At 31.9% G+C, this 26,624-nt stretch overlaps 1 protein-coding gene across 9 annotated transcripts in view; it reads right to left on the bottom strand.

The window, feature by feature from the left end:
- The window catches only part of LOC132700300 (tropomodulin), a 224,886-nt gene that overhangs the window by 52,129 nt on the left and 146,133 nt on the right, over positions 1 to 26,624 (bottom strand). For 4 of the 9 annotated variants that reach the window (XR_009618626.1, XM_060667489.1, XM_060667488.1 and 1 more), the window contains exons 2-6: positions 7,124 to 7,276; positions 6,374 to 6,665; positions 4,718 to 4,938; positions 4,414 to 4,665; positions 1,989 to 2,136 (exon numbers count right to left, since the gene is read on the bottom strand). Coding sequence is in view for 3 of the 9 variants with exons in the window: in XM_060667489.1 (XP_060523472.1) it covers positions 1,989 to 2,136; positions 4,414 to 4,665; positions 4,718 to 4,938; positions 6,374 to 6,665; positions 7,124 to 7,276 (1,066 nt within the window). In the remaining 6 variants the exon portion in view is untranslated. Of the gene's footprint in view, positions 1 to 106; positions 214 to 1,988; positions 2,137 to 4,413; positions 4,666 to 4,717; positions 4,939 to 6,373; positions 6,666 to 7,123; positions 7,277 to 7,331; positions 7,518 to 26,624 lie in introns of those variants that run through there. The other 5 variants (XR_009618630.1, XR_009618625.1, XR_009618627.1 and 2 more) reach the window with 3 other exon arrangements.

The following is a 26,624-nucleotide window of genomic DNA, read 5'->3' as shown; positions in this document are numbered from 1 at the left end:
TAGCAACACCAAAGTTGATTTTATGATGAGAGAAGCTGTGAGGTTCCTCATGTACAGCCATTGAAACGAAAACAAGGGAAATGAACAATAAAAACTAGCTACTCACGAGAATTCGACCGGGTTGAGAAGCGACCTATTTCGTTTTAACTATTTTTAGTTTTTCACCTTTCGCCCCCAGATGGATTTGATATTTTGCTTTAATCCGCTGTCGCTCTACATATGAAAAAAATTTAAGGACAAAAATGTTTTATTAAAAATTGCGTATGACTAGTAACGGATAATTAAGATCATTATCATATCACAAACGCAGATGTTGCAACACTTAGTGACCTCAAAAACATTATTTATGCCATAAGTATTGCAAAAATTTTTTTATATACAATGAACAGTTAAAATATGGATCGAGTATTGCATTTTGAGAAGAATGCTCGCATACGTGGATTATGATTTTTTCTTGCGCGTTTTTTGCAACAAGCAGAAAATATACAGGGTGGGTGGAAAAGTACTCTTTTTTTTGAGCAAATGAATGATAATTCAAACTCGGAAAATTTTTATTGGATATGTAGACAAAACGGGAACTCGAAGATATTTGTAATATGTTAAACATCTACAGCGAGTAAAATTGGGAGTAAGTAAGTAAAGAAAAAACAGGACATGTCCCAGACAATATGCTAATCAACTCAAAATTTTAAGACTTCTACTATTTAATGATAAAACTACCAAATGGTACAGTAAATAAACAAAATTGTAGATATTGAAGTACAAATAGTCCCCAATGGATGAGAGAGAATCATACACAACATCCACGAAAACTAAATGTTTGGGCAGGATTTTTGAATAACAAAATCATTAAACCTACATTATTTCTTCTACCAAAATCTTACTGGAGCCCAATATTTCCAGTTTTTTTCAAATTCAATTCGGCCTTAGAAATCACCACAAACTTCTTAATCCCAATATTTCTTATTTCATTTTTTAGCTCTAGGTGAAATTAAACGGATTCGGTCTCATTCCATTTTGTCTGCGCGTTTGAGTTGACGTCTTTGTATGTGCGTATTTACACAAGTTATAATTTCGAGAAATTCAGAGTTTAATTGAATTCTAATAAATTATAAACTCCTTCTTGAGTTTCCGATTTGTCTCCATCTGCAATGAATATTCAAATTCTCTGAGTTTCATTTAGATGGGCCATATACACTTTCTTCGCTGATAGAAATGTAATTATGACAATTTAAAAACCATGATGACACAAGCTACTTACTTGTTTATTTCAAAATTAAATTTATGTCTTTTATTCTTTTGCTCATAAAAAGTAAGAGATATGCGTGGAATTTGAAGCAGAATTCGAAAATGAAGTTTAAAAAATGGTGTTCCTTTGAAAAAAGAACTTTATATTTTCTGTTTACTGAATAAAATGCAGCATTTTCCTTTAAAACCCAATACCTGATTTTTAGGTGAATTTGTTCCATATTTCAGCCGCTCACTGTATTTATATCGATCTGATTTTACTTTTATTATAGTTTTTAATACCATAGCCCTCAGCGTCGTGCTTTCAATTACTTCGTTAATAGAATAACCTGAGACTAATAATAATTATAATAATAAAATAGCAAGAAACAAAATATTTCCTATATATAAATATAAAATGTTTCAGTAGATTTAGTGATCGTAAATCGTAATGTCGATGCATATTTCATATTACTTAATATTAAAAAATTATACTGCCCGTATCCCTTTACTCGTATCGCTTTGAAATAATTTCAAAAATCGACCAATTCAGGAAAAAAGGAAAAACGGCACAACACAAAATTACCTTATAAACGTTACAACAGCGCAAATAAGTCAAAGAAAAACGTATACATTACACCTAAAAAAGTAAAATCAATTACATAAAACATTTTCGGAAATGTTGACTTTCTAAAAACTAAATTAAAAATATAGAATCGGCTAAACTTTAACTTGAATTAAAAAAATAAACCAAAACTTACTTGTGTCAATGTTCCTTTGTAAGTGCGTCGCGATACGGTGACGGGCGTCGTTATATTCTAAATGCAGGCCCAGCCTGAGAATCGTAGGATTCTTTTCGATAAGCTGCGTAATTTCCATCTCTATTTTGTTACCTAATATTTGCGTCCGCTGCAAAAATAAAAAAGTATTTTAAATAATGGACAAAATAGACTTAGCACTCTGTGGAAACTTAACCAAGAATCTAGATAGATCAAATCACAAAGTTCCCTTTGGTAAGCGGAAAATAATGTGGAGTGCTACTAGAACAAAAGATTTAAAATTCAACTGAAGGACCAAAAATGGATGCGGCTCAAATAACTATTAGGCTACAACTACAATTTTTGAAACCAACTTTTGTAATTGTACCAAAAAGTCTCGGATTAAACGTTATAAAAGTATTGCATGAAGGTCGCATAGGCATTAGTAAAACTATTAATTAATAAATCGAGAACACTATGTGCAAAAAATATATGCTTGGAAACCGAAAAGACTCTTCTATCCCACAACTTCGATTTAATAAAATAGGTGTGGACATTCTATTATAACGGATAATTTACCATTTATTTCAAATTACTTTCAAAGCGATGACAATGAAAAGAAGATTTTAGGGATTTATGAATTGAATATATTAACTCCTCTATAGTAGCCCTTAATGTTATCGAAAGCTCAGATATTATAAAACCCAATGCTAGAAACTTAACTTCCAGTTTGCACAATTGCAGCCAAAAATTCACTGTAACATTTTCAAGTGTCTAGCAGAACAAAGACGTAAAGTAGACCTGCAATACGATAGAACAGCTCAAAGAACTCCAATTATCAATAGAAAAGGAGATAAGGTTGTAGTTAACAGCAATAAAGGAAAAATATGAGCTGTAGTTACTGAAAAAACGGAGGAGCCCGGGTCTTACTGTCTAAGCAAGAAAGTCAAAGACAAAAATGTAAGGCGTAATATAAACCAAACGAAATCCTACAACATATATCAATCGACTAAAATAAACCATTCAATTCTATCTGTTATTTCTAGATGAACAAAGCATATAATTAATGAACAAAAAAAAAAACAGTTGAATAACTGCCTAACCTCTTCTAACCCTTAATGTTGGTAGTTCCCCTGATGATAATGATAAAGATCACTGATGTTTCAAGACCTGAGACAATGGTAAGTCATTTATGCAATAGATGAACACAGTTATATTGTGTTTTATAGTGAAGTGTGCACTTAGTGACATTTTGTCAAGATCAGATTGAAGTTCAAGATAACCATCCTGAGAGGAAATAGCCCCATAGCATTTTAGATCACTCGCAAAAAACCATAAGAATCTAGACGGGGTCCCTATCAGTTAGGTAAGCTAGTTATCCACTGGAGAAGAGTTCCCTGAAGACCGGCTGCTTACTTAGCAATACACCACGATTGACCCTACCGAATGCCTTGGAAAAGTTGATGTAGACAGCATGCATCTCCCCATCCTCATCCAAGACACGCGACAGATAGTTGACATAAGTAACCAAATTCAATTCTATGGACCTCTCATTAAAAAAAAAACAAGATGCTCCCAATCAATTATAATTATCATTATTATTGAATTGGATTATCTGGATCGCTCGAGACACAGAACCTAGTGAAAGATCTTGGAGTTTGGCTGGATTCGGAGCTCACATTTACATATCACATTGATTTTATGACGATTGCTTGGGTTTGTTTTTCGGACTTTGAAGGGTTTTGGGAACATCTTTACGTATAGGGAGCTGTACTGTGCGCTGGTGGGTTCAATTTTAGAGTATGCTAGCTGTGTCTGGCAACTATACTATGCAATTCACAAGGAAAGAGTAGAGGGATAGGTTTTAAATTGGGAATGTCATTTGAGGATATAAACTACGAGATTATGAAGCTTTTGAATCTGACATCCTTAAGAAGTAGGCGCATATTTTTTGACATCGCTACATTGCACAAAATCCTTAATAACTTGATGGATTCACCAGATCTTCTGGCATCTGTTGGTTTTCATATTTCTCCTATTAAGGCAAGAAATAAGGCTCTTTTTAACATTGATTTTCATAGGACCAACTATGGCGTTAACTCGCCTTTGAATCGAATGTGCAAGCTGACAAATATTTTACTCATTGATTTATTTTCTGACTCTCTCAGTAGTCTTAATTCCAAAGTAAAGAAAACTGTTTTTAATCAAAACTTGGTAGTTTAGCAACTGTAAGTGTTGGTGTTACTATTTTTCTTAGGTTAAACTATATTGTAATGATAATGTAAATGCTAAATGCTTAAATAAAATTTTTAGTTTTTTAATTTTAATTTTGAGCTAAATTATCAAAAATTATCTTTTCCAAAATTTTCGGAATTCAGCTTAGGTTACACATAGGTCTGTAGTTGCAGATGTGTGCCGTGATGCTTACCTGATTGGTCGCCCTGAACTCCTCGACGCTGTTCTGTTTGAGCAGCGATTTGATAAGTCTAACCACACCCAGCGGAGAAATCACATTACTTTCTACATTCACCACCCTTAGTTGGCTGTTTTTCTCGAGCGCCTGCGCTAACCTGTCGGCCCCCCGATCTGTCATTCCTGTATTCGCTAACGCTAACGTTTCCAGGTGCGTATTATTTTCCAGAGCTTCGAATAAATTATTAAACTTCTCGTCAGAGATATTCTAAAATATGCAACATACAATATCCACCGGTGAACGCTATCAGAAAATATACCTTAATATTATTCCAGTTGAGATCAATGAACTTCGGGTCGTCATTTTGAACCCGTCTTATAGAGTCGTCAACGTCCGCGTCATTGGGCGGATCCATGGGGAAAATTTTTGGTTTCGAGGCTTTGGTAATACCGTCCCAACCCAAACCGACCGGCTGGCCTTTGTTCAACAGAGAGGCGTGATATTGGTCTTGATTCATCATTGAGTGGAAGCCCAAGATGGCTAAAAATAAAAATTTTAAGTTATGACTTTTTATGTGAATCATAATCAAAGTATTACAAAAGTAAAACCCACTTGCATAATTTTCATTTTCAATTAAAAGGGCCTATAATATAATAATATAAGGTTGAATAATGCTTATATTATTTATTTTTGTTATTATTTAAATATTTCAACAAATATTTTGTCAGACTAAGGTAATTTTAAACCTTAATTGTAATTATTAATGAATTATGGTAATACTTGTAACACTTATGAATACCTAAATCTAATTAGGTGCTGATGTCTTGATGTACAGAGTGTCTAAGCCTAATAAATAATAAATTTTCAATTTTATATCAAAAATGAAGGGTGTCCCAAAAAAATTAACATTTTTTTTCTATATGAGAGCCTTCATTATTTAATTTTGTTAAGATTCCTTATGCAAGAAGGACTATTGTTATATACTGAGTTAATATTTAAGATGTAAATTTCCAAAAATTTAGGTGACATTAAACATTTTCCTAATATAATAATGCCATAATATCTAAATTAAAATAAAAATTAAATTTAAAAATGTAGATGAAACTATACAACTTTTCTATTTAATTTTGATTTCTATCGTTCGTAGTTTCTGAGTTAAGGGAATGAGGAACCTTATTTCCGACACCCTGTGCAATTGGCATTTATTAATTTAGTTAGTGATATAAGTAACTCCAAATAGCTGCAAATGTATTCTTTTTTGCCTGTCATTGAATTTATGTCAATTTAGTACTAGGATTTATTAATATAATTGTATTGAAATTTTTATGACTTGCGTTTGCAGTTTTGTAAGTTATTTGAATGGTAAATAAAGTTATAAAAGTTCTATCATGGAAAAGGGCATTTAAAAAGACCCTTCTCATATCAAATTGAAGATATGATTAATCAATATATCTCCTTAATAGACTTTTCTCAGAAGCTATTGGCACTGAAAAATGAATTTAAAAATTGCTTTTTTTTATTAAATTAAATAAACTTTTACTTAAATACTCCCTTGCCTTTCATTTCTTCCCTCCCACTCCCATTAAAAGCATTGTTTGTTTCCCTTTCTATCTGCTAATTTTATACTAAATTTGTAACAGTATCTGGCAGTATCAGTTGTATGACTTTTTTAGCACTTTGCTACCAATTTTTTTTGTTATAAATGGATAAAACAATAAGGCTACTTATTATTAGTTATTCGCCAAAATAGCAACCTTTAAGCTTTAATGTATAACCTTTAATACATATTTTTTTGGAAAATTGTATTTAAATCTAAGATAATTTGCCTACAATAACGATCGAAAATCATTGTGCATTTCATCTCACCAACCAGGTGGGTTCCATTCAACCAGATACCAAGCAGGAATCAATAAAATATATAAGTTAATAATTGCTAACAAAAAAAAAAATCAAATATTTTGAAATTTTGTATTACCTGCCAAATCAATGATCTCCTCTTGGGTTGCATGAGTCAAAGCCTGTTCATACTCATCTCCTAAATCTACGGCAATCTTTTCATCAGCTTCAATTTCCTTCTTCGGAGGAGGAGGTGGAATCCACTTTTTCCCTCGTATCACCCCGGCAACATAGGGCTTCAATTCAGGTATGTCCGGAGTTTCGATGGCTTCTCTGTTTATATGTTCGATTAATTGTTTTCTATTTAAGGGTCCAGTGGGTTGTTTATCACAATCGTAACTTGTCCTTTGAGAGGGAGGTAAAAATGAATCCTAAAAAAACCAGAAGAACTACAGTTAAAACAAACTGCTGATGTGTTGCTTATTTTATTCATAGGTTAAATTTTTCAATTAAAATTTATTCAGAATTAAATCAAAACAAATGTGGTAATAGGGCGACACTCAGGATACAACAAATGGTGATCAGTTTTTTGGGGAAACATTAAATATTAGGTTCTGGTGAGTGTTAAAATTGTATTCTAAACATCATTTAACCAACATTTTGGCAAACTGCCCGCTTAGGGTGTACACATATTCATTAACTCCAATTCTTTTAACAAAGGGTAATATTTCACAAATTTATATTATAGCAGGTGCAGGTATGTAATCATTATTTTTAGAAACACCGCAATAAATATAATTCCTTGCAAACAAAACTGTTCAAGTGGTTCAACGACGTCTACACGGGTATCTTATCAAATTAACCTTAATTTTAATTAAGTGCTACTTACGTCGGGGTCTACTTCTTTGGCTAATATATTGATTTCTTCGGGTGTTAATTTATCTAACAAGGTATCTACATCAATGTCCTCGTACACACTGAGATCTTTTCCGTATAATTTCGCTGGTGTGGTCATCGTAGTGGTTGTGGTTGTAGAGGAAGTCTGAAAAAAAAGCGAAAAATAGGTTAAGGACATTTCTACTAACCAAAGTTAGTACCAATTCGTCGTTAACAACAAACCAATTCCAATAGAATGTAAATACCTGATCGAATTCGTTGTAAAAGAATTGAGTTTATTGTAAAACGCACACACCCAAAACACGAAATAACAAATTTGTGAATGACTTCAGACTGACACACAAACATTTGACGGAAAATGATCAATACAATTGCTGCCGTCTTTGTTTGATTTGAAAAATCTTGGCGTGGCAGATAAGGACGGGAATAGTTTACTACCATAAGCTCAAACAAACGCAAATAAGGACAAACTTTCAATGGTGTAGCCTACTATACCTCAAATCGCCCAGAGTAATTGCCAATTAGATAAAACGCAGAGGGAGAGAGACAAATAAAATTTAAAAAAATAAAGGTTTTCTTATTGATATTGTGAAGATTATAAATAGTAAATAAGTAAATCAGCAATAATCAATAGCGAACACGAAAACTAGAGAACTAATTTATCCCGGTCTGCTATGCTCATAATCGTCCGGACTTTTCTTTTTCCATTTTAAGGCATTGAAATCTAGGATTCTGGCATTCTGGGCACAATTGTTAAAATAGCATTTTGACGTTAACATTTATTTAGACAGTATTGACAAATATAAGGTCGTTATTTTCCTCTTACCCGATTTTCTGTATTAAATACTCAAGGTTCCTATTGAAAATTGTTAAGTGGTCATCACGTCCGGTGTTTAACACTGTAAAAGTATTAGCTTCGTTTATTCAGAGTTTGGCTTATAATACCATATATGAAAATAGGGCTTTCATTAAAATTATACTTATTTATTTATTCATTAACAATTTAGGTTGCGTACAGTACAAAGTACCAAAAAAAGCGTCCCCCGTTGTATCCAAGAAAGATAGGTTTAAAAATAAATCTAAATTTTAGCACTCACCAGCACAAAGTGAATATTGCATGATGCAAAGTGATATAATAATATGAAGACTATTAGAAGTTTACATTTTCATTAGGGTGTTCTATGTCGTATTATGTCTTTGAAAATATTTTTTTGCCCTGCATTTAGAACAATTAATAGGTGTAACAAAAATATCGACATCAAGAAAGCAGTTACGAAAATTAAATATAATTTGTAATTTTCAAAACAGCCGCAAAAAAACGCGGCTGTTGGTATTATAATCATTAATTACTACTTTTCTGTTTGCTCAATGCAAAGGTCCGTAACAATGGGTATAATTTATTATACAGGGTGTCCCAATAGTTGGTGGTTCATATATTGAAAACCGTTGTAATTTTATTTTATAAAGTTTATTTTCATGAAAACAGGATGCCCCATAAATGTGTAAAAAAGTTATAAATTTTCTTATGGAAAATCTCGAACATATATCTCTTCATATTTGAATTCTACTGTTAATTCTAAACTTCTATTGATATAACATTTATATATTTGAAAAAAAATATTTTTGAGGCGAAATTATGTTTTTTTTTTCTGTTAATAGAAGTGTAGTAGTTAATAGAAGTGTAGGTCTAGTATAACAAAGCAAAATTGCCATTTAACAATTTGTTGTGGCCTTTCACGACTCTTATTCATACACATCGCCTATATACTTTTCAAAATTAAGTTGTACCATATCTGCCTTCATTAAAAAGTACATTTTAACAACACAAACGATCCACAAATTAACAAAATTAAGAATAACCCACCACTGAGAAAAAATTTTATATCTCCATAACATTTAATTTTATCGGAAAAATGTAAGTGCTAAATAGCTACATACAACAACTTCCTTACTTTAAAAGGAACATCTGGGATGTCATGGAAATCGAATAGTCCTCTGCAGTTAGTTTAGATTTCAAGAAATTTTTAGCTACTACAGGTTTTATTAATGTCGAATTAGTTAAAAGATTCTGAAACCAACCACGCCTGATTTAAAGCCCTTAGATTTTAGCCCCTAAAGCAGTAAGTTTTGTAACATTTTAACTCTTGATAAACGCTTATGCAGTAGAAGGAAACACAATAATGGAAAATGGAAATAAAAAAAAAGCACAGCGTTCAAAACAATATCATAATCTTTCAAAATTTTTTTAAATTTTAAGTAAGAAACTACTTAGACTTAAAAAAAAGCTAAATTTTGCCAGATATACAAAAATAAAATACACAGCTGGGGTTCTATTTAAAATTAAGTCGGGTGCTGCGAGAAACTTATGAGATAACGTGTATAATGGAAACTATTTTCACAGTTTCATACAAATAAAACTTGTATTTAAAATTTTTCCATAAAGCAAACTCTTATGGAGACGCAAAAGACAATTTTGCAAAGGTTACTTTTATTATTTAGAGAAGCAAATAAAAACTATTCAAAAGCGGTGACGGTATAGGAACTTAGCAAATCAATTAACAATGAGGAAAAATTTCACTCCGTAGTAATTCCCTTTAAATTTTGAACTGTTTGTCAAGGAAAAATAAAGAAAAGAATTAATTTCAACCCATAAATCCTTCACTTATTTAAAGCAACCAAATCCGCAAACAATATATTTTTCAACTTTTAGATTTAGAGTCTTCTAATTATTATAGTTTATAGAGATATATGTGCCTGCTAGATGACGCACGATCTTTTTTTTAAGTCAGTAAAAATATCTTGATTTTTTCCTGATATTCACTTTTGATCATGACGACCGTAGCATTTCCTTTATCTGAATGCGTTCAGACCTTTAAATCTTAGATTTAGGAGGTTTGGAGAATGTTGGAGCGATGACACATTTACCATAGTGTTTGGTAGTTAAGAATATTTTCATATATTCAATACAGTTCACATTAGTTTTTCAAATTTTTGAATGTGATTCTGGGTAGAAGATAAACGAAGATTTTCAACTTTTGGCGTAATCAACAACAAATTTTATATAAGCAGGTATAGAGTACAATGCGAGTCAGTCAGTTTCAGTTAAGCTCTGAAGAAGCCAACAGGATGATTGACGAACAACGTCAGAAAGTTAGATTTACAAACAACCGACGCCTGTAGAAGTTTCTTTGACAAATAAAAATTCAAAACATGTTGTTCTAATTTTTGTATCTGTAATGCATTTATTATGTTTGTTTTGTATCTATTTACAATATTATCCACCTGTAACACACACTCTTTTGGGCCGAACCGACTACAGCATTCTCGGTAACGCTGTGTAGCTTAGATTTTTTTAGAAGGCCTATATTTCAAATCTCGCTTTCAACCAGCCATACAGCGTTCGAAAATCAACATGAAATACGCCGAAGATATAGATAAAAATAGAAAAGTATGTATTAAAAATAACATTATAGGTAATTAAATTTAAATTAAATAAATAATAATTAAATAAATGATACAATGCAAGGGTCCAAGAATGATACCTTGCGGCATACCGGGTCTAATAGGGTTCGTTGTTGTTAATTTTTAATAGTAACTGCTTGTGTTCTCTGTTCCAAATATGACCAACCACAACAATCACCACACAGACCGCTGTTTAGAAAGAAAATGGCGTAAGGTGGAGGTCGGTAATGAGAATAACATAGCTGTTGTTATTTTTTAGTATATTTACTGCTCCTAGGCCATCTAATAGCTATGTAGTTCAACCCTCACATCTTTCCATACATGACACCTAACAAGTAACCGCAAAGTTTTTTTTCGCTACATAAATTTCCATTATTATTGCTTTGATATATAACTAAGCTCACAAACATGATTCATTCCAAAGTTGAAAATTTTCGTCTATCTTCTTAACAGAAAAACTAACGTCGACGGTATTGAATCTATCAAACAGTTCTTGCAAAAGTTTCATCCTTGCCCGACGTATTATCAAAAAAAAATCATTTAAAATGTCGAGTCTATACTAAACAAACTGCTATCTCAAAGAGCTAATCTAAATCTAAGTTTCAAAGGTCTGAACGTATTCAGATAAAATAAATACGAATACGAAATACAAATTCGATTTGAAAGGAAATGCTGCGGTGGTCATAAACACAAGTGAATATCAGCAACAAAATCAAGATATTCTTACTGACTTAAAAAAAAATCCTGCGTCACCTAGCAGACACATGCCATCGCTATAAACTATGATAATTAGAAGACCCTTGTTAAATTATGATTTTATATTTTAAGAGTTAAGTTAGCAATGTCTATTTTGTATTCTGTGCCTTTTGGTTGTGGTCTGTGTTTTTTGCTTTGGCCATAAACTAAGAGGAACAACAGAACGACGGAACTGTGGTGGTGGTGCACATGTTTTAAGCGATAAAGGTACAGTTAGAAGAATCCCGTTTTATCATTTTTTAACAACCCTAAATCTAAAAGTTGAAAAATATATTTTGGTTTGGTTGCTTTAGTTGCAGTGGAGCACTAAGTTTTCAAATAAAGTGAAGGATTTATGCGTCGAAAGCGTTACAAGTTGTAGCAGCTCAATTAACTCACTGAATTAAATGCCCGAAATTAATTATTTTCTTTGTTTTTCCTTGACAAACAGCTAAGAATTGAAAGGGAACCACTACGGAGTGAATTTTTGTTCATTGTTAATAAATTTGGTTAAGTAACTTTACCATCACCACTTTTGAATAGTTTTTATTAAAGTCTGTTCATAGATATAAGAAAGTGACTAACTGATACGAATTAAGGAAAGACCTGGGCAAGCTGTAAGAATGAAATATGGCGGATCAGGTCCGTACTTTGCTTAGAATGTAATTATTTGGGGTTTTATCAGGAAAGATACTAAACAATATTTATTTATGTATGTATGTATTTATGTTTAAATATTAAATAAAACAACAAATTATTTTTATTACCTACATAAATTACTTACAACTATTCACATAATATATCAGTATCACTGTCGCTATCATCGCCTATTCTAATTACTATTTGTTCTATATTATTTGTAATATGGATGTACGATTGTTCTGCTTTTTCTATATGTTTAACAGAATTTGCCCAACTTTGTGGAGGGATGTCTGTTTCTATAAGTTTGAGGACATTGGAGTTAACACGGAGAAAAACATTGTTACGACTAATGGCAGATTTCAGTTGGTGCCAAACATAGGATTAAATATACAGTGGTAAGGTGGCCTTAAAACTGTATGCCCTAGATTTTTTGCATAATTATCACAGACTTATTCCTTTTGTAGGTTCAAGCGTTGTAGAATCTTAATTAATTGCTTTTTGGTATAATCTTCGTGAAAATAAATGTCGTTATTATACATGTAGTTTTGCATTGTTGCTTTTGTGTCACATGAGGAAGGGGTTTTAGTCAACCGTCTACTGTGATAACTTGCATTGTCCATTACAATGACGCTATTAGGAGGAATGTTTGGAACTAGTTTGTTTTTAAAACAACTTTCAAATAAATCAGCGGTAGTGTCTTCATGGTAATCCAGAGAAGAATTTTTCATATTTTTCGCAGAAAAATCCATTTGGGACTCAACCATCTTTAGAACCAGCATGCAAAATAGTTATTCTTTTACCTTTTTGATGGCCCGTTTGTTTTATACTTATGGCCTTTGTTGTTCTCTGTAAATCCCAATTTTTTCTAAATATTCCAGTCGCCATTTCCGAATTCTAAAAGATTCCATTAAAACTTGACTTTTGTCATTTTTTTTTAAATCTAAAACCCAGGCGTTGAATACACTTCCATAAGGTAGTTCTGCCACATTTAACACCGGTTTCATCTTTTTCAAGCCTCCTAATTAAGATATCTAATGTAAGCAAGCTTTGTTTCTCGTATAACTGGTAAATTTTACGCCGTCTTATATCATGATCACTTTCATCTACACTCGAGACAGCATCGCTTCCTTTTTTCATCGCTGAAATGGGATTATTCACAATTTTCCATACAGTTGATGTTGGAATTTTCATCAGTGTAGCCGTTTCTTCTAAAGATGCTTGCTTGATGGCACTACGTTCAATGAGAGTCAAATAAACATTGTTTATAATTCCTTAATCTCAATGAAATAGTGTTTTCTACATTTGGACGGAAGCATCTCCTGAGATGCACTAGACTCGCACATATTTTGCATAATTTGCATACGATTCAACACACGCTGTATTACACACGAAATCAGAATGATTACTAACAAACTTAAACTAAGTAGTATACCAAACCAAAGAATATTAAACACAGTTAGGTATAAAATTATTTTCTATTACGGACCACAATTTTACCTGAATTTAAATTCCGAAACTTTAGGTAATAATCTTGTTGCATTGTATGTTAATGACCACCCTTGGATAATCCCATTCAAAAGCAATTGGTTACTTTCTCATATCTATGAACATACGATACCCTCCCTAAATATTATAAATAACCTTTGTATCATTGTTTGTCTTTTACGTCTCCATAAGAGTTTGTTTTATGGAAAAATTTTAAATACAAATTTTATTTGTATGAAACTGGGAAAATAATTTCCATTATACAGTTCATCTCATCAGTTTCCCGCAGCACCCGACTTAACTTTAAATAGAACCCCCGCTGTGTTATTTCATTTTTGGATATCTGTCAACATTTAGCCTTTTTTCAATCCCAGTAGTTTCTTATTTAAAGTTTAAAAACATTTTGAATGATTATGATATTGTTTTGAACGCTGATTGACTCTTAATAGTATTTATGGTAAATCTTTTGTAAATTGATTTTGAGAATTAATTTATCGTATAAATCAAGTGTCGGATTATTAATTTCCATTATTGTGCTTCCTTCTACTGCATAAGCGTTTATCAACAGTTAAAAATGTTACAAAACTTAGTGCTGTAGGGGCTAAAATCTAAGGGACTTAAATCAGGCGTGGTTGGTTTCAGAATCTTTTAACTAATTCTACGTAAATAAAACTTCTAGTAGCAAAAAATTTCTCGAAATCTAAACTAACTGGACAGGATTTGGGGTTTGATGGAACTATATTTGAAAGGAATTATTTATAAATTTTTAAAGTAGTCAAAATATCTAAGACACATTTGTAATTAAGTAAATCGAAACCTGAAGAAACCTACTATTCAATTTCGAGAACATACCAGGTGTTCCTTGTAACGTAAGGAAGTTGTTGTATGTAGCTATTTTGCACCAAATTTTTAGGTTAAAATAAAATGTTATGGATATAAAAGCTTTCCTCAGTAGCGAGTTATTCGTAATTTTGATAACTTGCGGATCGTTTGTGTCGTTAAAATGTACTTACTTAATGAAGCCAATGGTAAAATTTAATTTTGAAAAATGTGTAGGCATGAATAAATGAATGAATAGGTATGAATAAAAGTCGTGACAGGCCACAACAAATGATTAAATCGCAGTTTTGCTTTGTTATACTAGGCCTACACTTCTTGATTTGTAATTGCTAACTATATTAACAGCCAAAAAACATAATTTCGCATCAAAAGTCAAATTTTTCAAATATATTAATATTATATCAATATTAAGTTAAGGTAAATTTGAGTCTAGCCATAGCATAATGTTATAGAAAAAGTGTTTAGAATTAGTAGTAGAATTCAAATATGAAGAAAAATATGTTCGAAATGTTCCATAAGAAAAATCATAACTTTTTTACACATTTATAAGGCGTCCTGTTTTCATGAAAATAAACTTTAGCTTAAGTTTCTAATAGAAATAAATAAAATAAAATCACCAACGGTTTTTACTATATCAACCACCAACTATTGGGGCACCTTGTATAATAAATTATACCTATTGTTACACCTTTGCATTGCCGTGAGTAAACAGAAAAGTAGTAATTAATGATTATAATACCAACAGCCGCCTTGTTTTCGTGGCTGTTTTGAAGATTACAAGATTTCTTGATATCGATATTTTTGTTATTCCTATTAAATATTTTAAATGCTGCGTGAAAAAATATTTTCTAGGACACAATACGACATAGAATACCCTACTTAAAATGTCAACTTGTAACAGTCTTTATATTATTATATCACTTGGCATCATGCTATATTCACTTTGTGCTGATAATTTAGATTTAGACGGTTTTTTTAAAAGTTTAAAGACTAGATTACGTCAGTAAGATAGGTAAGATTTTTCTCAGAAAGCAATAAAAGACAAACACCTGATCTATGAAAATAAACATTGCGATGTTGCTTTCGAAAAACCGTTATTATTTTAATACCGCGACCGTTCAAGGTCGACGGGCGGTGGACGTCCGCCGCCGTCGCATCCTGGGGCCCCGACGACGACAGCGCGGCGCTGCTTGGCCCACCTCCAACACCCTATACTTGGACATTTTGTTGCGGTGCCGCGATTATTTATAGAAAAAACGAGGTTGCCGGTTGCCGTTCATTTTCGTCAATTTCCCGAATATTAATATCTTCGTTCAAACTGAAAGCTTTAATAAAAAGTTCTATCAGCGAAGCACACGTACGTCTTCTTCGACAAATATGTGAGATGATGACGTATTAGTGACAGAATGTCATGAGTTTTCCGATATCTATTATCGTTATTTCTAGTTTTTCGCGACGTAGTCGCATTGGCAACGGAGCTTTAATCGGACGTTCGGCCAAGTAAAAACCTGCGTTTTACGTGAAAATGACCATGACCTGCGAGTCCCATATGTTTTGCATTTTTATATCATTTGTGGGCTCGGACGTTCCATGATCACTTCTCTTCCTAGGCTTGTTTATGGGCTCGTTCCTGCACTATACTGTTTTAAAAAGAGGGTGTAAAGTCAATCGGTAGATAATTAACTCCGTTTTTCCTGAAGATTTCAAGAGCTCTAGACATATGTTGGTCGTCAAATGACGCAATGCCTACCTTCTAGTCCGGGAGCCCTGGACCTTTTTTCAAAATGCTAAGCAAAAAGCTAATTCTTTGGAAATCGTTTCATTTCATCAAGACGCCCAATCTTTTTCTATACGAAAATTGTTGTATCAGTTAGCTAACTATACACGCAGGTATAAATTCATATCAATTTAGTTAAAGTCTCTTCATGGATATAAGAAAGTGACTAACTGATACGAATTAAGGAAACACCCGGGCAAGCTGTAAGAATGAAATATGGCCGAACAGGTCCGTACTTTGCTCAGAATTTAATTATTTGTAATATTTATGTTTAAATCTAAAATCAAAGTACAAATTATTTTTATTACCTACTTTCCCTATTTATGTTTAAATATAAAATAAAATTACAAATTATTTTTATTACCTACTTAATCTTGTTGCATTGTATGTTAATTCAAAAGCAATTGGTCACTTTCTTATCCCTATGAACAGACCATACCATACCAAAATGATCAGCCACTGTTTAGTTTTTAGCTAAATCTATAGATATTGAAATATATAATTTGAAATTAAATTTGGCCTACAAACAAATAGGTTTGATATAAAGTGGCCACCCCCTCAAAGTTGTCGCTATTATTTATTTATGAAAAGTGATGAGCAACATGCTAAATTTTTTACTGTAGCTTGCTAATAAGTTTTATAAACAATTGATCACGTTGTCCTACAAATAAACTGGTAGGATTTTTCAGTCCTACAGTTGAAAGACGTTGAAATCACGATAATACCTTATTCATCAACAACTATAGGACACCAAAATTAAATGAAGCTTTATGACATTTTCTATTTAAATCAATTAATGTCCTACATAAAAATAGGTAGACTTCGCCAGTCCGACAAAAAATAGGTTGCAAGTTCGACTCTTGAACATTATTCCTGCTTAACCTCTAAATTACGGTCTAACCTATAAATTAAGTTTGAGCGATTAACTTTTTTTTTGTTCTAAAAATGTTCCTACAGCCATTATCTATGATGCGATTTTATACAAACGAGTTTAAGTCGTTTCATTTATATTTATAATTTAAGAAATCAACATTTATTTTTTTTCACTTTTTTTATGAATATTGTCATCAAAAAACTTTTATCCATGAAAATTATGAAAAAAATATGTCGTTATTCATAAAACAATCACCCATTTTACTTTTTTTTTTCACTTAAACGATAAAAGAAAAATAAAAAAAATTCAGCATTTGCATTTTACATTTACTTAAAAAATAAAGCATAAACTTACCTTTCATAACATAAATATTTAGCTTTTACTCTGAACTCCTTGTAACAACAAGACTGGTAGCCTATACATCGTCATCCCAATGGTCAGGCAATTCAGCATCATTATATTTGTGCAAGATAAATGTCTTTAGTAATTTTTTTTATCGTCTCTCTTTTTTCACGAAAATTAGGTTTATAACGGAGTATATTACAAAAAAAACACTCCATGATCATTTTCACAATTAAATGTTATAAAAGAAAATTAATTAACACGTGTTGACAAGCCAAGTAAACAAAACTTTTTAATGCACAATGTGTATGTATACATATACACGTATATTCGAATATACACGTATGTACATGTGACCACGTTTAAGTTAGGGGCAATTTTCGAATTTTTCCAGTGTAGGTCTGAAAAAACCTACCGTTTTATTTGTAGGACAAATGTTGTTTTAGATTATTTATCTGATTATCGCAAAACTTAGTTAAAAAATAAGCTGTTGCTGATCAATTTTACATAATAATCAATTTGACATGATTTGATACCTGTTCATTCTTCCAGCTACCTGTTTTGCAACTTTTCGCAAAATAATAGCTGGGCGTCTTATTAAAACGAATCCACTCACAAAAATCTAGGCAGTTGCGGATGGTTTTTAAAAATAGTTTTGTACAACAGTTTTAACTTGTAGGACTGAAAAATCCTACCAGTATATTTGTAGGACAATGTGATCATTTGTTTATAAAAATTATTAGCAACCTACAGTAAAAAAGTTAGCATGTTGCTAATCACTTTGTATAAATAAATAATAGATACAACTTTGAAGGGGTGGCCACCCTATACAAAACCTATTTGTTTGTAGGCCAAATTTAATTTCAAGTTATATATTTCAATATCTATAGATTTAGCTAAAAACTAAACTATTGCTGATCATTTTGCTATGGTAACTAAATTGACATAATTTTATACGTGCGTGTATAGTTAGCTACCTGGTGGTCATTAACATACAATGCAACAAGATTATTACCTAAAGTTTCGGAATTTAAATTCAGGTAAAATTGTGCTTAGTACTAGAAAATAATTTTATACCTACATGTGTTTAATATTCTTTGGTTTGGTACACTACTTAGTTTAAGTTTATTACTAATCATTCTTATTTCGTGTTTAATACAGTCTAGTGCAGTGGCTCTCAACCTTTTTGGGATCACGGAACACTTTTAAGTGGTCTCGATTTTAGCGGAACACCATTATCATAAAATTTGTAAATCTAATGTAAATCACACAAAATAATTGGAAGATTAATATTTAATTGAAATAAAGATATATATATTACATGGTAACTTATTTTAATGAGAAATTTGCGCTTGACGACCTTTACAAATTTCCTCAAGGTTGGGTCTTATGTAAGAGAGCGCTACTCTCATTTCTTCTTCTAAATTGGTAAGTCTTTATCTTTTTTTGCTTTTAATATTTGTTAGAGTTGAAAATCCAAGTTCGCACAGATAGGACGTCGAAAAGAGCAACAAGATATTCAACGCTCGTTTTGCAATAAATGGATGTTCATTCTCGATGGAAATCCAAAACCTTTCCACTCCTTCTTCTTTGAATTTTAGTTGTAACGTTCGATCCGTTAATATATTAATAAACTCATCTGCTTCCTGAATAGAAAAATCTTGGTTCATTATATCAAATTCACCAAATGGATTTCGCGCCCAATCAAAGTCTTCAATATTAAGAGATGGAAAGTAATGAGTTATTTTGTCTTGCAATATTGACAAATGCTCTGCCACATTTGAAATCATTTCGTTAATGTTAACAATATTTTCCGTTGCTAATAACGGAAACATATCAAATTTGCGATTTTGAGCAATACGATTTTTCCAAAGCAAAAGCTTTTTCTGGAAAGCTAGCAATTTGTCTGTGAATGTCAGAATATTTTCATTTTTTCCTTGAAGAGATGTATTGACTGAATTTAAGTAGCTGAAGATATCGGCTAAATATGCTAGCTTAGTACACCATGCATCATTTTCCAAATATTTTACGTATACATCATTACCCTCTTGTCTAAAAAAAACTAGCAATTCCTGTTTCAACTCATGAACTCGGGTTAGCACTTTTCCTCTTGAGAGCCACCTCACTTCAGAGTGCAAAAGCAAACATTCATATTTGGATTCCATGGTGTTACAAAGTTGTTTGAACATACGGGTTTTTAATGGTCTCGATTTAATATAATTCACCATATGTACGACTTGTTCCAAAACAGACTTTAAGTTTGCTGGTAGACTCTTCGAAATCAAAGATTCCCTGTGCAGAAAGCAGTGAGTAGAGACTATATTTGAATTTATTGCTTTAACTCGACTACAAAATCCCTTAATACTGCCACGCATGGCTGGAGCTCCATCAGTACAGATTCCTGCGCAATTTTCCCAGGATAATTTCCATTCTTCCAAATAAGATGATACTGAATTAAATATGTCTTCTCCAGTTGCGTGACCAATAAGTTCCTTGCAGAATAAAAACTGATTTATTATTTCAGTGTCGTCAACAAAGCGAATAAATCCGATTAATTGGGCTTTGCCACTTATGTCAGTGGATTCGTCAATTTGCAGCGCAAAATTTTTTGTACTTAATTTCGCCGTCACTGCGTTCTCTATAAAACCTGACATATCTATAATTCTTCTTTTTATCGTATCGTCCGAAACGGGAATTTTTAGGACGTCTCGCTGCGCTTCATTGCCAAACATAATCTTAACAATTTCTAAACATGCGGGCAAAATTAGCGATTCTGCGATATCATGCGGCTTTTGCTTCAATGCAATTAGTTCTGCCACTTTATAAGAAGCGATTTGCGCTTTATCCGAAATTGTAACGCTCTTTCGAAAGCATGTTGCTTGCACTTCTTGATTTTTCAGCAATCTTTCGAAATAATCTTTACGTTTCGAAGTTAGACAAGAATGTTTTGTTGAAAGGTGTCGCTGTAACTTAGCTGGGACCATTGCACTGTTAGCCAATTATTCACCACATACAATACATCTCGGAATAGGAACATCTTGACTACCGCTCCATGTAAAACCAAACTTCAGATATTCTTCCGAATAATGCCGAACTGATTCGGATATCTTTTTACGTTTATTTTCGGCATTTTTGTTGCCTTGCATATCTCCTTCAATTGAAAAAGACCTGCTTGTACTCGCCCCAACATTAACCTCACTTTCAGTCTTTCTTTTCAAAAATTTGTCCATATTTCAGATTTAAAAGTCTTGTATAAATGCTAAAATAAGCAACTAAAAAAGATATGAATACTGTTAAAACTACACAACTTGCATTTCATCTTACCAATTTCCAACAATATAAAATATATATATACAATAAAAAACACACTCACGAAAACTCGATTATATATTAAATTATGGCTGAACCGCAGATCGAAATTGCGCTTTTGTTATTTACGTACGAAGAAAGAGAAACAGCACGAAATCAACACTACGTAGCGCTCCCTGCGTTATCGAGTACACTAGAAATTTAGTGGTATTCCCCGGAGTAACTCCAAACGACGTAACTGCGTCGTTCGATAATTACACTGTTAATATTATTGACTGTTCCGCGAAAATTTAGAATAATATTGAATATTTTTGCTAAATTTCAAATAATTAACAAAACTATGTAGTATTTATTTTATAGTAATAAAAAAATTTACTGTTTCTTATTATATTATATTCAAAATTTTCGCGGAACACCTGGGACAGCTTCGCGGAACACCAGTGTTCCGCGGAACGGCGGTTGAGAACCACTGGTCTAGTGTATCTCAGGAGATGCTCCCGCCCAAATGTAGACTAAGGACGTTATAAACAATGTTTATTTGAGTCTCATCGAACGTGGTGTCAGCAAGCAAGCATCTTTAGAAGAAACGGCCACATTAACGAAAATTCAAACATCAACTCTATGGGAAATTAAGAATAATCCCATTTCAGCGAGGAAAAAAAGAAGCGATGCTGACATTTTCTCGAGTGTAGATGAAAGTGATCAAGATATAATAATCAAGAACAAATAATAACAAATAATAATTAGAACAGGCGATGATAGCGATAGTGATACTGATATATTATGTGAATAATTTTAAGTAATTTAAGTAGGTAATAAAAATAATTTGTAATTTTATTTTAGATTTAAACATAAATACATACATAAATAAATAAATATTGTTTAGTATCTTTCCTAACAAAACCCCAAATAATTAAATTCTAAGCAAAGTACGGACCTGTTCGGCCATATTTCAATCTTACAGCTTGCCCGGGTGTTTCCTTAATTCGTATCAGTTAGTCACTTTCTTATATCTATGAACAGACTTTAACTAAATTGACATTATACCTGGGTGTATAGTTAGCTACCTGATACAACAATTTTCCTAGAGGAAAGGGTTGGGCGTCTTGATGAAATGAAACGATTTCCAAAGAATTAGTTTGTTGCTCATCATTTTGAAAAAAAGTCCAGGGCTCCCGGACTATTCTCTTTTTTTTTGTAGTTGCTTCATAAGTTGCTATTGGTTATATTGTCCGAAGTCCCAAGCATCTGGCAACATTTTTTTTCTACTCCCGTCTGTAAAACACCTAATTACACACCGATCTAGCGTGCGGGAAGCGTCACTTTACCACTTCAGCTTCATTCCCCGTCTGGTAAACTCTTTATCTCACTCGTTTATTAAACGCAATAAACTCGTGACTCAAATATCGTTTAATGTACTATCATTAATGGGTTCCATTAAATTTTGTTCAAAATTTCAATTTATACACCACCTTTGACATTTTAACAAAAACAGTTATTTTCCGAAATATTGAAAATTTTGATTTGAAAAAAAGTGTTTCTGTTTGCCACGTTTCAGCAAATGCAGATGATTTTTATCAATTTTCTCAAATCTAACTTTTTTTCGGTACATACTAATTTAAAGCAATGCGAATCAAACTAGATCTACTAGGCTGAAAACTTAAACGGTAATAAAATTAGCTAAACTTTATGTAGTTGTAAAATATTAAAACCATATTCACTTTCGCTCAACGATTTCTATAGATGCATTTCAAGTCCATTGTTTTTGTTTTAAAGCAAAACACTTTAATAACGTATGTGTATTAGCTTAATAATTTTTTAAAAATATAATGTACCAAATAAAAGTTAGGTTAGAAAAACTTTAAAGAATCAGTATGATTTCTTGTAGAAAATTTCTACAGGCAACGGCAGATCTTTAAGAACTTTTGTAAATTGATTTATTTTTTATTTTCGATGCATAAGGTATTCCAAGTGTGTGTTTCCATATGATGCGAGATAGGTAGCATACGTTAATTTTCCAACGTGCCGAGCCAATCAGAAGGCAGGAGATCAATGTAATCCGAAGTGCGCTTCGTTTGATATCAAGTTTAATCCTATAGCAGCCCGCCAATTTTAAACGGTTAATTTTTATTTTACCGCGAAGATGACAGAATCCGTTGAATTTTTATTTCAGGCCGTTTGACTTTAAAATGGAGCTTGAAAGGCGAGTTAATTGCTTTAATTTGATATTTGTAGGTTATGTTATGATGTCTCCTAATAATTTAATTTTTAATTTTTTAGAAATAACTTGACTTGCCAATTTTGAGAGATGGAATTTTCAAGTACATCGAGCAAAAACCGACATATACGCGCAAAACACTCTGGCCAAGAGGGATCTGGATCTGAAAGAATGCATCATATTTTATGCCCAATATGCACAGACAGGACTATTTCTTTTTTACTTCATACAGACTTAATTATACATTTAAATTCTTTTCATAGCTTAACTATTAATGAATCTACTTTGCATTTTAGGAATTTTGAAGAGTTTTAAGCTTGGAGGACCCAAGAGGATAGGGAAGTAAATTATGCTTGACGTACACGAAAAAAATATCAACACGGTGAAGAAAAATATTTTATGAGTGTAACAGAAGTAATTACAAAGGTTGTGTGTTTACTAATATATGAGTAGGCATATAATGTCTCATATTTTTTAAGGATTTGTCAGCTCAGCTAAAAAACGAACTGGGAAAACTGGAGGTAGTATTCATATTCATGGGACATGTCCTTCATAAATAATATTATAATATTATTGTTGTCCACAGATTAACTATATTTTTTTAGAATTTGTGACGGTAAAGTTTATCGAAAAACGTGTAGGATACACTGATGAACTAAGGACCAAGAGATTATCAAAAGCTGAACAGGAGACTATTGTCGAAAAACTAAGTGCAGGAGTTTCAAATAATAGAATAATTGTAGATTCATGAATAATTCAAAATTATCATTTGCAGAGAATAAATCTTGTCACGAGAGGAGATTTGGCATACTTAATCAGGAAATTTAAAATTGATAAGAGGAGAGATGCAGATGACATGATAGCAGTAGCACTAAAAGTTGAGGAATGGAACAGGCAAGGAAAAAATAATGCGTTTTTATTCACGAAAAGTGGTAAGTACAATTATTATTATTTAAAATGTAGGAAAAGGCAATGTATATTACTTTTGCACGAAAAAATAGTATGAATAGTGTTATATTAATTAGATATTTAAGTTTGGTGTGGGTAAATTTAGGTTGGTTAGAGTTTTGTATATATTATTGAGTTATTCTGCTTAACTTTTAGTGTGTGTTAAAGCAATATAAATTCCTTGGTAATTTGCTTTATGGTGAAGGTGGTAGAGATTTGCTTTCATTGTAGGTGAGAGTTTTTCTGGGTTAAATGATGAAGATTTTGCAATTGGGTATATGAATGGTATTATGGAGAAAAAGCTTCAAGCTTTTAGTTAATTAATTTGTATAGATGGAACACATGGAAAAATCTGGATTTAACTATAGTATTGGTTAAAGATGAGAATAATATTGGTTTTCCTGTTGCATTTTTATTTTCTAATAGATTAGATCAAGCAATTCAACAAATATTTTTTAGTGCTTTACAGGTTAGACTAGGGGAAACAGTAAAGGCTGAATACATAATGAGGTGATGATGACCCAAAATAGTACAATGCTTGGTGCCAAGTAGTGATGGGTACAAACCAGAAACCTAGAAGACTTCTTTGTACATGTTATGTTATCAAAAATTGGAATATTCAAGGTAATGATGGAAGCAGATAAAATAAATAACAATAATTTTATATTCATCTAATTAAAGGACGATCTAAAATTAAGAATCCAGATGTAAAACAAAATATGAAAAAAGAAATGCAAAAAATACTAAGAGAAACAGATCGTGCGACGTTTATGGAACTAAAAGATAATTATTTGACCCATTTAAAGAAGAAGGGGAAAATGATTTTTTAAATTATTTGCAAAAGCAAGTACCTAATGATAAATTTTTTCAAGATTAATTTATAATTTGCCCTTTATAGGTATTACTTTCAGCAACAGTGTTAATTTGGCTTCTGCAATTTTTTTTAACCGTGTAACAGCTTTTTTTTTTTCGAAACGAAAACTTTTAGCTGTTATCGTCCTTGAAATTGATGTATAGGCATTCACATTGATCTTATAAACAGTTAAAAGATAAATTCGAAGAATAGAACGGAGATATACGGAAAAAATGTGGGCGATATTTTCGATTATTAACGATCCGTTGTGTTTTTTTTTGTTTTTCGGGTTGCATAAACCGAATTAATAATCTCACTCACCCACATATACAATGTTTCTTGGTGGGAATTTATTTTTGTCCGCCATGGATAGCGAGCATCTAAAATAATAGAAAAAAAATGCTTTGTATGCCAGCACATGTTCGCATTTAAAAACGTATGCGTGTAGGTATGATTGTGTACTGTACCGAATTCTATAAATAAAGAGATATAAAAAAGGTTATTGCTCTTTTTCCCTATTAAGATATCGAACTATTAAACTATTAATAGGAAGATTTTGAGATCTGAAATGGGGACTTTTTCTATAATATTTTATAATACAATTTAATAGCTTTGGTCCAACCGTAATCAGAAACCGGTTTGGAATTGTAGATTTCTGTAACACAGCTGATTTTTTGTCAGGCAAAAAACATTCATCGTATTACAGAATCACAAAGACACAGAATCAATCCTTCGGCGTAAAATTTTATTTGTAATTTAAATAAATCTAAATGTATATAATATCTTACCTAACTTAAACATGAATGATTTTGCAACAAGATTGTTACGACTAATTTGATTTTTACAAAACTTCTGGATTCCTCCTGCGTCGGTTTTTGCTAAGTCGAAATTGCTGACGTTTCGCCAATCATCCTGTTGGCTTCTTCAGAGCTTGACAAAAACCGACGCAGGAGGAATCCAGAAGTTTTGTAAAAAGCATTACAGTAGCCTGTGGAAGTTCCTTTGAAAAATTACGACTAATTTGGTTACTTGACTAGAATCTATTATTTTGTAGGAAACAGTCAATTAACACAAAATATAGAGAGACACTAACTAGTTTACGAATTCTTCAGTTCATGTTAATACATGCCGATTACAAAAATATTCTTCTAAACAAACGTTTTTAAGAACTAATTTGTTATACTTACATTTACTGACAAAGTAAAATTTAAGTAAGTACCTCCAGTAAAGTTTAAAAATTACTGAGTTTACTAGCAACTAGGACGATTGTAGTAATCATCTTAACTAAAGTATTCAAACTATCTAAAACATTTTGTTAATATAAAAAGAGTAATGGAAAATATGTCCATCACGTCCGAAATAACTCAGTAAATAAATAAGTTTCATAATTTCATCTACATTTTTTACTTTTTCATATAAACAGGGCATTCCATTCATCTATGGCAAATACCAGGACACCCTGTATAATATCCAATTTTTGAATAACCCGGGAAATTCAATTTTTTAATAAGTCTAACCGTTTTCGACAAATCTATAATTTTTGGCTCTTGACCCAACGTTTTTATAACATAATAAACTTTATTTTAAACAAAAAAACCCCTGTATAAATGTAACATTTTAAAACTTTGTTAAAAACTATTTGCATTTCATTGATTTACTTTATAAATCTTTTATGAACAGTACCATTCTTTTCTTTCTTGGTATTTTGACCCTACACCATTTATCTGTAAATTTTTCTCGGCTTTCATTTGCCTTTTTAGTTGTGTCCGCATTGAAGGCGAAAGACTTGTCAAATGGATAAACCTTTCGGCCCAAATGAAAATCACTGATGGCTCAGGTCGACACGAAAGCGACATATTTTGGCTGTTGGGAAACACATTGTTAAAGAATACTAGTCCTGAGGTGTCTTTTGGTATTACCTAAGTTTTTACGCCAAGTTTTTGTCAGGTTTGGTTAGTGTATTCGAAACAATCAAAAAACTTACCACCATATATTGTTAAAAACAAAC

This window comes from Cylas formicarius, unplaced genomic scaffold (genome assembly GCF_029955315.1).
Source record: "Cylas formicarius isolate icCylForm1 unplaced genomic scaffold, icCylForm1.1 PGA_scaffold_4__25_contigs__length_36172078, whole genome shotgun sequence".
Classification (NCBI taxonomy): Eukaryota; Metazoa; Arthropoda; class Insecta; order Coleoptera; family Brentidae; genus Cylas; species Cylas formicarius.
The sequence above is the reverse complement of the archived record's forward strand: the minus strand, read 5'-3'. Positions and strand labels throughout refer to the sequence as shown.